At 42.3% G+C, this 13,716-nt stretch overlaps 1 protein-coding gene across 2 annotated transcripts in view; it reads left to right on the forward strand.

Annotated features, from left to right (window-relative positions):
- The first annotated feature begins 3,274 nt into the window (after positions 1–3,274).
- Positions 3,275–13,716, forward strand: part of LOC102778938 (microtubule-associated serine/threonine-protein kinase 1-like) — a 54,418-nt gene continuing 43,976 nt past the window's right edge. Inside the window, exons 1-2 of one of the 2 annotated variants that reach the window (XM_006805082.3) lie at positions 3,275–4,111; positions 12,327–12,358. In XM_006805082.3, coding sequence (XP_006805145.1) covers positions 4,073–4,111; positions 12,327–12,358 — 71 coding nt within the window. In that variant the 5' untranslated portion in view covers positions 3,275–4,072. The remainder of the gene's footprint in view (positions 4,112–12,326; positions 12,359–13,716) is intronic. The other variant, XM_035914003.2, reaches the window with a different exon arrangement.

Raw genomic sequence — 13,716 nt, forward strand, 5'->3', positions numbered from 1 at the left:
GATGGAAATTTAGGAGAGACAATTTTTGCTAGTAATGAGCAGGAGACGAAGATTGTTTGCAATCTGTAATTTCACATCAACGCGATCCTGCTTTAAAGGCAAGTGCGAGTGCAACACAGGCTGGTGGTAGAGTGTCGATGTCCTTTGGAGATGAACAAAACAGCAACGTCAGCTCGTGTTCCAAACAAAACTGAGCAGCTGTTTGTCTCAGAGCTCAAAGGGATTATAAAACCATTATGTAAGAAGCTATGAGAGTCACATCCTTTCTGCGTTCAGTGGGTGCAAAGCACCGGCAGTTTGTCCTAAAGCAACCATAATGACAGAATCATGAAACTCACAGAAGCATGTCTAACAACAGTTACACATGCTCTTAGTACTGTAGGCTCAGTCCGGCCTTTGCGACAGGAGAGACTAATGGCCTCTGTTACCTGCTATGTGTCCTCTGGCTTTATTGCAGCATAAGGGACATTCAAAGCTGTAACAGAGCTGAATGGGAGTGGGAGGACAATAAGGCTTTGTGTGCATGAGATGTTGACAGTGCTGGGACAGTTTTGCCTGTTTATCGGGGATCTGGCTCTGTGACTCCCAGCCAGACGGCCCTGACAGCTCCATTTAATCTAACAGCCTGTTTACAGGAGCATTTTTTTTTCTCTGAAAAGGTTTCGCAAACATTGTGATACTGCAGAGAGATGTATTGTTTGATTTTACAGCTTAGACATTTGTGACATCTACACTAAGATCTACACACATAAGGACATTTAAGAGTGCTCGCGTGCATTGTGCTACCTCTGTACCACAGAGAATAATCAGAAATGCTTCAGACAGCTAAAGATTTTACTGTTTTTACAAAGTCAATAGGACTAACTAAAGCAAATGTGCAATGCATAATTATGCCTGTTTATGTGTGACCGATAGCAGACACATTTGGACCTGATTTGGGCAACTTTCTGCACTTCTAGCTCAATTACAAGCACTGGCAAGTGTCCTTTAGGCCAGACGTGGCTCAGAAATCATTAGCTGGCCCATATCACAATTTACATCATATCTTTCGCATAAATGCTGGACTTTAAGACTCACGATGACTTAATGTGGTCAAGTAACAGCCACATGTGGCCCTTTGAAAGCTACAAGCTACATAGTGCTACAAGAAGGCTCTTCTTCTGGAAACCATGGATCCATTTACAGTATTCAGGGCTGGGCCAGAGTGATGGATATCCATAAATACAGGTGTGCGGTTTTTAATGTAAAATATTGGTTTACCTGTTGAGAATAGAAAAAAATCAGCCAATATTGAAGTCAGATGACCTGTTTGTTTATCTGAGAATCTCACATATGAATTCTCTGCAGATGGACTGTTCTTGTCAACAGCATCCCCGCAGCCTTCCTGGCCATTTCCTTTTGGATGCACCAGCGTGGGCCGAGTTTGGATGCTTCAATGCTTTGCAGCAGATATCCTGCTGTGTCTGGCACGGATGAGGCCATGCCTGTGTGGGCAGTTTGGACCATATGTTACATAAAAACTGTGTGAAAGTCCTAATCTCCAGCAAAGCATTACGCAATGACTTTGCCAAAAGGGGCACCAGTCTGTCTGTCTCTGAAGGATGGTAATGGAAGGAAATCTTTTTTCCCATAACACCAGCATTAACCAGAAATGATGCCTTTTTCAGATTTTGATATACATTCTGACACATATCCAGGGCAGTTATTGATATCTGATGCCAGTACATTTATTCTCCATGCACAATAATCCTGTTTTCTGGGTCACAGCGTGGATGAAAGGTGAGAGTGGTGCAACCGGAAATGCCTAAGAGTTTATATTCATTGCTTTAGATCAACTATCAGAAGACAGATGACATCATTTGTATTTTAAAATATTTTTGCACATTTCGATAAAAGCCTAAGAGTATGCAAATTATTGGTTGTGTGTGTCTTTGCGAACAACATGCATGTAGAGTTGTTCGTGGCTTGTTTTGATTATGTCATGTTGGGAAATCTGCCCGCATGTGTTATTATTACTACTGTAGAACACATTTATAGAAACTGAACGCAACCATTACAACAATTAGTGAACATGGAGGCTTGGACAAACATTTTACAGGAGGAACACCCTGCGCATGGAAGAGGAGGAGCGGTAAGTATGTTTGGAGCAGACAGCAGAGTATACTGAACTTCAGGAGAAGGTAGAGGATGGGTGCAGGACAGATGGCTTTTCTATCTCTTTAAAGCTGCAATGCAGAGCATTAGGTCTGAGATCAATCAGAAATTGTGGCTAAATAAAGTGTCGGGATGTCAAATTATCCAGCCCTGATTACACTGTGATATAGAATAATGTGCAAAAGTCTTTAGCCTCATGTCTTTACACTTCAACATAGCCTGATCTCTGAACTCTTTCTTGAAAAGCAGTCTTCAGGAATACTTCTTCATAGTTTTTGGAGGACATTGGGATGTTGGCTGCCTTCTCTCCCTGTTTCACTTCTTTAAGATTAGTTTCTTGGCCACCCTTCCACTGAGACCATTTCTGTTGAAGCTTCCGTGAATATGGACCAACCAATGTGTTAGGTTTTTGCTGGATTTTTTTTAAGGACACACTGCATACCTGCTGAGAGCTCTTTGGGAATCACCTTGTTGGTACAAAAATACTAAACTTTATCTGCCGAACTGTGCCATCTTTAAGATGTTTTAAAAAATAGATTCAACTAAAGGAATTTGAGCAGAATATGTGTTTTTTTTTTTTTTTTCAAACAGACTACTTGTAACAAAGTTCCTTGAGATAACATTTAAAACTGGTTCTTTGCTAAGTTGTCTGTTATGTCTCGACACAACTGGTTCACCGCTTTTTATGCTTCACGTATTCATAAGTAAGCGTTAAATGTCTTAAAAAACAAAGAAACAAACTTTTTAAAATGCTCTCACGTGAGAAATGAATGTGCCAAAGCAAAAGAGAAAAACTTTAATCCCGTGTCGCTGTCTGTGGTGCTGATTTAGGCTCTAACAGGCCTTTTCACACATCAGGTGAAAAAGTGCCAGATCCAATCTAAAACTGTCTTTCAGGAAATTAAATCAAAACAGCAATTAGGGCACCACTACAGCCTGCGTGTGGTCGTAGCCTGCTGGGCTGGATTCTGTGGAAGAGTGTTTGGATATTCCTCCATTCATCCCGGAGAGAAGAGCGTCTCTGTCGCGCGTAGGAGGAGGAGGGGCGAAAGGGAATCCCAAGAAGGGGCTACAAATATCGCGTTGCTGCGGTGCCATAAGTAACCGCTTCACCCGAGAAGAGAGAGGGTGGAGGAACGACGGGTGGGTGAAAGAGACGAACAAGAGTTTTACTTAATGTGTGTGTTTTGTTTTTTTGGAGGGGACGTGCGCGCGCTCTCAGACACGAGGTGATGTTGACCGAACCGGACAGGCTCCTCCACTGCGAATAAGCGGCAGTGACACCCTGACCGAGGGGCTGGGGCACGACGCACGTCCGTACCACCGTGCAGTTATGTGTAAAATAATCGAGTGTTTGTTTTCCCCCCTCGCCGAGCCTTGAACGCGCTGTCCTTTGTGGCCACACGTGGAGACGAGATCACGTTTTCTTCGTGGAGATTGTCGTGAAGTGACCGAAGTACTTTAGTGTTTGGATCGGCTGATCGCACATGGACGTTGAGTTCTCTGGGCCTTCGAGTCGCTCAGCTGGGCAGCATCAAAGCGCACGGACCACTGGGAAAATGTCAAGGATGCTCCTAGAAGGAGCCGCGGAGAGAGCGGCGTGATACTCAGCCGAGGAGACAGAGGACGCCGATCACAAGTGCAGCTTAGAGAATAACGGTCGCTGATTTTAAGGGGCATTTTTTTTAAATTAAAAAACAATGGGACCTCTTGGCACGTTTTCGTGGGTTTCTTCGACGTGACACCGGACACCCAGGAACCCTGTTGCTGCTGCTGTTGTTGTGTTGGTGTTGTGCAGTTCGGGCGTGAAGTGGAAGTAGCATCCTCACTGGGTCACAACCCAGATTAGTGTAAGGTGACAGAATTGTTTTAGTGAAGGGGAATCCCGACCGAGAGCCACACGGCTCGTCACTGCACCATGGATGACTCGGGGATAATACGGCGGCGGAGGCTGCAGGTGAGCTGGGCTGGGCTGGGATCCGATTTTTGTGTTAAATCCATCCTCTTCCAGTTGTAGAAACACAGTCATACATGTTTACTACGTTCAGACAGTCGACTTTATTTTTACTTTTTGGTCAGACTCTGTCACTGAAGCCGAATGCAGTAGCTATACTTTCCAGCAGACACTGCAAATGTTTATCACTAAAAGTGAAAAGTGAACACATGTGTTTCACAAACCCAGCACTCATCATTAACCTGTAAATAAAGTTGTTGGGGTTTTTTTTAGCCATTATAGATGAATTGTTGCACTTTAAATTATTATGGGTGGGGCTTATATTAAACATGGTTGAAGTTTCAATCAATGAAGTCAGCCTTGGCTGAAAGTAATCTGTGTGAGCCAAACGATCGAGCTTCAGAGTGCTCTAAATGCTGGCTTACAGACAGTTTTTTCTGCTCCTGGCTCTGTATGATATCAAAGAATGGGGACATCCCTAATATGGGCATGCTGGGATTGGAGAAGCCCCACCCTCTTGCTGTTCAAACGTTCTCCTGCAGCTTGTTTCAGACAGAGGATGAACTGAGGGGTACAAGGAACTGATGTTTATTTTGAATTGTGAATCATGCACAGCTACTCTAGCAGAGACAATGAATGAAAAAAAAACATGTTGTTGGTAGCCCTTCCACAATGGATGGATCCACATGTTTGATCTGGCACAGATTTTACTCTGGATGCCCTTCCTGATGTAACTTACCCATTTATCCCGGCTTGGGACCAGCACTAAGAGTGCACTGGCTTGTAATGCCTTGAGGCTGGATTTGTGTCTCCTACTAGTCCCAAACTGAGAATCTTCTCTGTGTTGGGCGATTATGTTAACAAAATGAGCAACACTGTAACAAAAATCTTGTTCCTCAACCTCTGATTTTTTATTCATCGAAGGTTGTGGAAATAATATTCTTTTTAAACTTTGCATTTTAAGGCAATCAGAAGAACAAAAACTGTGTTAAACTGTGTTACATTGTGTAATAGTTGCCTTTCACTTCCTGTCAGTCAGCTGATTTAATTATCCTTTTATTGTTCTAGTTCTCATTACTGTAGTTCTTTAAGATAAACCTTCATAAAGTTTACAACAAAAATCAGTTCTTTCTCCATCTGTCCTGTTGGAGACTCGCGGCGTGCCTCTGGTGTTGAACATAGTAGCTCCGCTACACTCAAACATATATATTTTTCATCATTTGTGTCACATACGTGTCATATTTTAATAGTAGCTTTTCTGTCATAGTCAGTTAACATCCTCCCGTGAAGCTCACGTCAGGATCACATTCATGTACTTTTTAAAAGTGACTTTATTGAGATGTTGTAATGAATGGCCACTCATGCATACTGATCTGCTGTGCTCAAATGACTGCGTTCATCCATTATGAAGCAGCCTGCTTAACCACAGGTCATACCCCCCCCCCCCCCACACACACACACACACACACACACCCCACAATCTTTGTGTGATTCAGTCAAGTGAACTGTGGAGAGATAAGCCTACAGGCCGGGCAGACTGCAGACAGCCTCCTGTGGGGCTTCTGTGCACGCTAGTGTGATTATGCAGTCTGTGCATTTCATTTCTCTCATTCATTCGGTTCATATTCTGCCAGTTTCATTTACCGAGACGAAGGATTGTAAGCAAGCGCTCTGAGCTGCTTGAAGCCAAATTGACCCTCGACTCTGTGAAAAAGAAAAAGAAAGGGAGTGGGTATAAGGGAATGAGGGGAGGATTAGTGGTGAGGTGTCCCGATGGTTTCATGTCTCATCATCCCCACTGCTCAGCTCACTGCTCTGCTGCTGTGATGTATGACACGAGCTGTAAGGGAATTAATCATCATAGAGTCACACTCGCAAAGTCCCTGGCATTTTATAGATGGAGGCAGGCCAGCTGATTGATTTAGTGTTTGTATATGTGAGGGATGGTAGTGTGGTAGAGGGAGGGAGAACGTAGACTTCTAGTTTAATATGCACATTTGGGCTGTTTGCATGAGTTTTATTCTCTAATTTGTTGTCTTTACGACTGTGTGTGTGTTTTTGAAATTGTGCGTTGACATGTGATTGGCTCTGTATGTCCTAATCAGCGGCTTTGTCAGTCCCCTGGGTCTCATCATCCCAGCCGTCACTCGCTCCCTCTTTCACACACAGACACACACAATCATTCTCTCAGCACCATATGGTGACACGCCCCACTCCCCTGCAGTTGCAGTCAGGGGTCACACCCGTGATGCATCGCTTCAACACGGCAAACATGAAAAAAACCCACGATCTTTGCTCCTCGTTATGCTGGCTCCACTCTGACACTACAACCTCCAATAGGCTTGCTGGCAAACACGCAGAAGATATGTCAAAAAAAGCCTGGTTCATCAGAGATGTGTGAAATAGCTACAAAACAAACTGAAATTTGTAATTTCCACATTTTTTGGTTTGTTTGTTTGAAGGAATAGTAACTATAATCATTCCACAACTACAGTACAGAACAACGTTTTGCAGTACTCACGGCTTAACTGAAATGAATGTTTTGATGATTTTGAACTGGTTTAACTGGTTTTCTCACTCCTCTTTTGCAGCTGTTTCCTGTGTAAAATATCTGTGTTGTATTACTTGATCAAACGATACTTTAGCAATCTTTAAGAAGAAGCTAGGCTGCCATTGTACCAACGTTGCCATGTTCAAGAAATCAGAATAAGATGATTTGAGTTTTGTGACATGGTGTGTTCTCCTGTTAGAAGCACCCATTAGAAGACGATCACACTGTGGTCATAAAGGTCAGCAAGTAGACTGTGGTAATTAAAAAGTGCTTAGCTGGTACTAAGTGTTCTATTGTGCAGTTTTTGGTGAGCCCAAACTGTGGCCTCAGTTTCCTGTTTGAAGCTGACAGGAGCGGCACTCAGTGTGGTTTTTGCTGCTGCTCTAGCTCATTCGCTTCAAGGCTTGCCTACATACCTTGGTTCTACTGAATCATAATTTGTGATACTGTTGTCTTCCTATCAGCTTGAAGTAATCCGTCCATTCTCCTCTGACCTCTGACATTAACGAGAAAACTGCTGCTAACTAGATATTTTCTCTTTCTCAGACCATCCTCTATAAACCCTACAGATGGTTGTGTGGGAAAATCCCAGTAGATCAGCAGCTTTTGGAATACTCAGACCATCCCCTGAAGTGGTTAACACATTCAGTTGGCAAGTGAAAGGTTGCTGGTTCAATTCCAGCCAGATCTACAAATCCCCTTTGGGGTTGTGTCAGAAAGGGCATCCGGAGTAAAACTGCCAAATCAAACATGTGGAGCTACTCTCTGTGGTGACCCCATCTGACAAGGGGAGCAACCAAAAGCAGTTTCTTCTACTTCTCCTTTATCACAATGTTACACCCCTACAATACGTTTTTCTTAGACCAGCTTCTTACACGATCATATAACCCTAATGTAAAAAAAACAAACAAACAATATATTTAATATCTTTTTTTTTACATGTCATTTTTTATTCAGTCTTGTTGTTTTCACAAATCACCAGACAATCTTTTCTTATGCTTGGCATGCCTCATTCTCAGCCGCTCTGCCTTTTTGTCAGCCTCATATCTGTGAGTCAGTCACTGCTGTAGACAATGGCAGGTCCGGGCACTGTCTCCTAGCAGCATGACATCCCTTGATTGATCCCTGTTGTTCTTTCCCTGGCCGGCTCACCACCATTTTTCTTTGCAGTGTCTACAAAATGATTGAACTTGCTGGCGCATCCCCACCGAGCAGCAATGTGCTTTACAGGCATGCGGCTCAACTAATGCCATTTCATTATCACTGAGGCCTTTAAAAAAAATTGTAGTGCAGCCAATATGACTTGAAGGACACTACAGCAAAGGCATATTTTATGGCTGAGTTACATGAGCAGCCAGTGTGTGTACCAGGAGACAAAATTCACTGGCCTTTCAAGTCTTTGTTGTTTACTGCCTGCATCAGGATGCTCGCCTCTGACTGGCTGTAGTTTAATGAAACAGCAGCATCCAACATAATTTAAAAAAGAACATAAATTTGAACATCCCTGCACATTTTAGCCCTGAGCTGTGAAAAACACAGAGACATTTAAAAAACAACAATAAAACAGGCCTGGACTGTGAATGCAGGTTATCTGCAGGTTAGATATTAAACAGCCCAGCATTAATCTAAATGCAAAATGATTGTGCATAAACCACAGTTATTACAAGATAGTGGCACAATTGCCCTGCAGCGAAAGCATTTAAATATTCATAGATACAAAGTCCTGAAACAGACTCCCATACTGTCTTGTCAACTGTGTGACATCCTGGGACTAAAGGGGATCAGACAGTCATTCATAAGCTCAAACTTCCCTTTCGTTCCCTAGAGGACGCACCCAAACCTGGATAATAACAGTGTAGTCGCTCCTGTTTGAGAAGCCAGCAAATACAGCACGGGATTGTGTAGCTTTCTAATCTGTGATTGGTGAGCATGACATGTTTGTGACAGAGCCTCCCATCTGTTGTCAGTCACCGCTCACCACCACCAGACTTCATTAGCGGGACTCGGGGAGCGTTTAGTTTGAACATCAGCCTCGGACGGTGGCTTTTAAATCAGCCTCTGACGTAGAAAACGCAACCATGCAATGAGCAGTGAGCCTTGCATCAAACTAATTATGCCACAGGAGAATTAAGGCACAGGCTTCAGATCGGAGTGAGGATCATGTTTCCTTAACAACATATTATCTTTTGGAAATGCTGCAGTTAGGAGTCACAGGACGATTTTGGAGCATAGTGGTGCGCTTGTGTTCTGGCACACTGGTCACTGATGAAGCAGAGACTGGAATTAGGAAGTCAATTCATCACTTTGTGACCTTTTAACAGATTCAAATGGAATTGAGGATTAAGAAGGGAATTCAGGTAGATACAATGTGACAGCAATGCCTAAGAATTACAGAATGTAAGTGAAGGTGACAAAGAACTATTTGATTGGATTTTCTGAGGTTAATAAAAGCCGTTTCATTCCAAGATTGAATAATTATCATCTACAGACCTGCAGATTCACTCCACAGGTATAATTCTGAAAAGCAGCGAAAGATATTCATGGTGCCAGTTTTTTTCTCTCAGACATGAATAGATGGCTGTACTTTTTTTAGTGTGCCAGCTGGTTCTTTTTGTCTAGGCATGCCTGAACAAAAGAGGTGCAGTCCTCTCTGCTCCACTGTTACATTTGGACTTTATTCTTGTTGCTGCTAAACTATTTCTGCTTCTTTAGCAGACGTCCCTACTATCCATAAATAGTTCAAGCTAATTTGCAACATTTTGGTGATTTGCTGCAGTGAATGTCACTGAGAACACTGAGGTCATACGTGGTTGAATGGTTCATTAATTAATTCGTTCTCAGCTATTCTGAGCACTTGTTTGTTTGAAACATTTTGAAAATAAAACTCTTAGCCTGTGCATGTTACATCTCGTCCTGTTTGAGGATTTATATTTTCTGCAAGATGGTGGTCTGATCTGGCCTAGTCAGTCACAGCTGCTACCTAGATCATTGTTACCTGATTGTTTTGGGGTCTTGGACTGACATTTCACGATGTCACTTCGAGAAAGTGTGATTCGATGATGATCTTAAGTGAAAATCAAGAGATTTAGGGGCTATTCTGCTCTTAGGCATGCCATCACCAGCTCTGCAAATTTGGCTCAGTTAGCACACTAAGCTAACATGTCTATTTGTCTGTTTGCCTATTTGAGTCATTCATAATGCAGTAATTTAGAATATACGATTACCCTTTGGGACTGAACTAAAGCATGCTTGTAACCATTCTTCATCAGGTAAATCATCTTTCAAATCTGCCTTCCATGCATGCAGTACAATATCAGATGATTCTTTGCAGTTACTAACAAATAAATCGTATAAAGGGACCCCTTCCCTCTAAGATGTAAAAAACTTTAAGGTGAAATCTTCTAAGGTAGCTGGAGAGGAAAGTTTTAGATGGCTTGGCTAATATAAAATTTTGGAGATGAAGATATTTTAAATAATGGTTTTCATTACTCCCATTGTAGTTGTTTGAATTACTCACCTCAAAGTTTGAAATATTTTGACCTTAGTACCCACTTACTGTTACTATAGGTTATTTCTTTACTATAGGTTAGTTGTCACTACAAGTCACTGAATTCCATTGACATCCAGGCGCCCTGCTCACTATATCATTACTGTTCTCCCCCTGTGTCGACGCCCCTTAACATGCTAACAGGCTGATGTTTAGCAAGTGAAACGTTTAATATGTTAAGCTGCATCTAAACTGGAAGCGACCCGCTTGTCACACGAAGTGAAGCTACCAAACAATCTTTTGCAGGCATTATAGATTCTGGTTGCCTACACCCTGTAATGTATTTACTATCAGCCATATGTCAGTCAACAGTATTATTCAGTATATTGGTAGTCACTTCACCAGGTAGCTAAGAAAAGTTCATTTCATGCCTCACGTGCTTCATGCTGCTGGGGTGTGAAGTTGCAGAACGTTCATTAATGTCCATCCGTTTTATTCCCTTCCAGTATGGTCAAAGCCTTAATTGTTTTAGTTTAGCGCATTAGCATGCTAAATGCTGCTCAGTTTAAATTTTGACCTGATGCTGTTACTATATGAAAGACAAGTGATTAGAATTGATGAGGGCTCACCAAGTCATTCAAATCCATCCAGAAAATTTTCACAAAAATTGAAGGCGATATTTTACCTTAGAATAAAAAAGCAGACCTAAATAGTGAGATTAGCATCTACGTTGCCACTTTGAATCTCCAGGGAAAAGGTATTACACTGGTGGACCCTGGACTCAGCTTCACTGTCACTAAAATACAGCACCTTGCAGCTTGTAAAGAGTATTTATGTGGTCATTTCCTCTGGATTAAATAGCTACTCTGCAGCAACATTAGATGTCAAGTGTAGTTAGGGCTTCTCTGTATAGGTAACCCCCCACATCGCAAATGTTCTTCATGCCTTTTGCTCTTGTAAGTCATCTCTCTTTTCATCTGACAACTCAAGGTCAATTAGCCCGATCAATGAAGGACAAAGTGAAAAAGGGATCAATGAGCTGAATATTTAGTCGGATTTGTTAACGTGTAAACCCTCGGGACATTCTGTCGAACAGCTGTGCAGCCTGCGTCGTGCGTCTGATCCTGAGATGAGGAGAGGACCAGTTTAGTGTTCTCTGTTTAACTAAGAGTTTTCCATTTGGCTTGACAATTATCATCTGTGTCATAGGCTTAAACTTGTGAATAGTGGCTGGGGCTCTCAGGCGGCAGCAATGTAAAAATGCGTTCTGGCATATATCAGTATCAATAGGAGCAGGTCTGCACATCCCCATCCATTCGTTCAACCTTTATTTGAAGGTTAACTCAATAATTACATTGACTGTGGTCAGCAGGTGGTCAATTTGATGCTAACAGCACCTTAACAACTTTACCCTGTGTGTGACAGGAGCATGTGTGAAGCTGCTAATGCATTAATTGCATCCATTTCCAAACACTGAGTAGTATCTCATATCTGACTCTCAAGCACCATATCTTGTATGACGCACACAAAGACACACAGAGCTGAAGGCCAGAAGACTCCAAGATAAGGTTGCAAACATAAAAGCATGTTTCCCCACGGTACCATCCACCTCTCACCCACCTCTCCGCCGCTTGTTTAAACTCTCCGTCTCCTCTCTGTCCTCCTCTAGTTTCGTGTGAAGGGTTTGTAAAGAGCCAGGCTGTGCTGGTGTGAGACCTGCTTATGCTCATGCTGGGTTTTTTTTGTGTGGTGCAGTGAGTGTCTGCTGCTGTCTCAGCCCAGTGTTCCTTTCCATCTGGACCTGGGAGGTGGAGGGTGGGATGGAGTAGTTGCCATAGTTTCAGAAAATAGCAGAAGTAGTTCAAAAACACAGGCAAAAATTAACTGTGAAACATGCACACACAAAATGAAATGAATCGGGATAAGGTGATGAACTAATTGTTATTGAACCTCTCCAGGACCAGAGCTTTATTATACTCAGGATATAGAAACTGATGTGAACCCCTTCCACAATAACAAGCCATGTTTCTGAACACGCTCAAAAGGTGCACCTGGTACTGTGCTCATGTGATGTTTTATTTATGCTCTCCCCAAATTTCGTAATATCTCATAAGAAAGAATATGTGTCTATTTTCTGTACCTGATCTCTCTTTTTGTCCTTTTTTTTGTGTTTCTACCAGAAGGATTTGCCACTGCCTCGCAAAAACAGCAGGTGAGTGTTACCTTTGTTTATCCCTTCCTTTCTTCTCTCTATCCCTCTCTCTCTACCACCCATCCACTCTCTGGGGAAAGCACAATGTTCTCCATGGACAAAAAAACAATCATACCAAGCTGCGGTACATCTTGTTTATCAAAGCCTCTCTTCCCGAGCGTACATGAGGCTGGGAAGCTCTCTGGGATCACAAGCATGCTTTTCACATTCTGTCTGAAAGCTATGAGGATGCTTCAGTAGTGCTCAGGGTGTGGAGTGTGGATTCCTTGTATGAAAGAGGAGGATGAGGTCTCCTGAAGTAATGCTGGAGTGTGTGGAAGCCTTATTAGGCCAGTTGGGAGCTCCCGGCACTGTCCATGGTGCTGAAAGGCATGCCGCATTGTCCAACTTGTTCCAAATTGTCAAATTTTTTGCTATGTGCATAAAGTAGGCACATTTATTAAGTATTTGGTTGAAATATTATACTGTTTAATGGACTACAGTTTAAGACCCAAAGATTTTCAATCAAGGGTGGTTTACCAGTGACGAGTGACCTGTTTGAGAAAACGGTCACTGGAGACACCAATTACTTTTGGGCTTGCGTCAGGAAGGGTATCCGATGTAAAAGTCTGGCAAATCAAATATGCAGGGCTACCTGCTGTGGCAAACCCCTGTGAGAAGGGAGCAGCTCAAAGTTGTTATGTGACAGAAACATAAAAAAAAAAAAAAATAGTTAATACAAGTTTAAGCATTGTGCTGATGATTTTTTTTTCCGGACAGGTCCAGACTACCCTTTCCTTGTGTGAAGTGTGGAGTAGTCGCCACACTTTCTGAAGGTTCAAAGTTTTTCTTGATTCATTGGCTGCTTTTTCACTCACTGTCAGTCCAGTTCTTGTATCTGACCATTTTTAGGAGATTTTAGAAGAAGTTTGTTAAGTCACTAATAAAAATCACAGACAATTTAGCAGATAATCTATTTTAAAGCCATTTTGTCACAATTTGTCACAAAAGCACATAATTTGTTTCCATTTCTTTCTTAGTTGAATATATAAAATATGCTGAAGATAACACAGCTCTGCAGGCATAAAATAGTATTTCTGCACCAGCAAGCTGGTTCCCAAAATGCTAACAGCCAAGAACTTTCCATATCCCAGCATGGGATGCAGTGTGTCCTTAAAAAATCTGAGGAAACTGGACAAATAGAGGGGAAAAGAAGTGACAGGCCAAAAGAAACCTAAATGAATAGTGTCTGAAAGTCATGTCCTTAAGAAATAGGAACAAATCTGGCACAGGACTGGAGAGATACTTCAGTTGATCCATCTACTGTTCAATGAAGCATCATCAGAAATGATCTTAGTAGAAAGGTCGAATGGCTGTCA

Source organism: Neolamprologus brichardi, chromosome 4 (genome assembly GCF_056152115.1).
Source record: "Neolamprologus brichardi isolate AB-2024 chromosome 4, ASM5615211v1, whole genome shotgun sequence".
In the NCBI taxonomy this organism is placed as follows: domain Eukaryota; kingdom Metazoa; phylum Chordata; class Actinopteri; order Cichliformes; family Cichlidae; genus Neolamprologus; species Neolamprologus brichardi.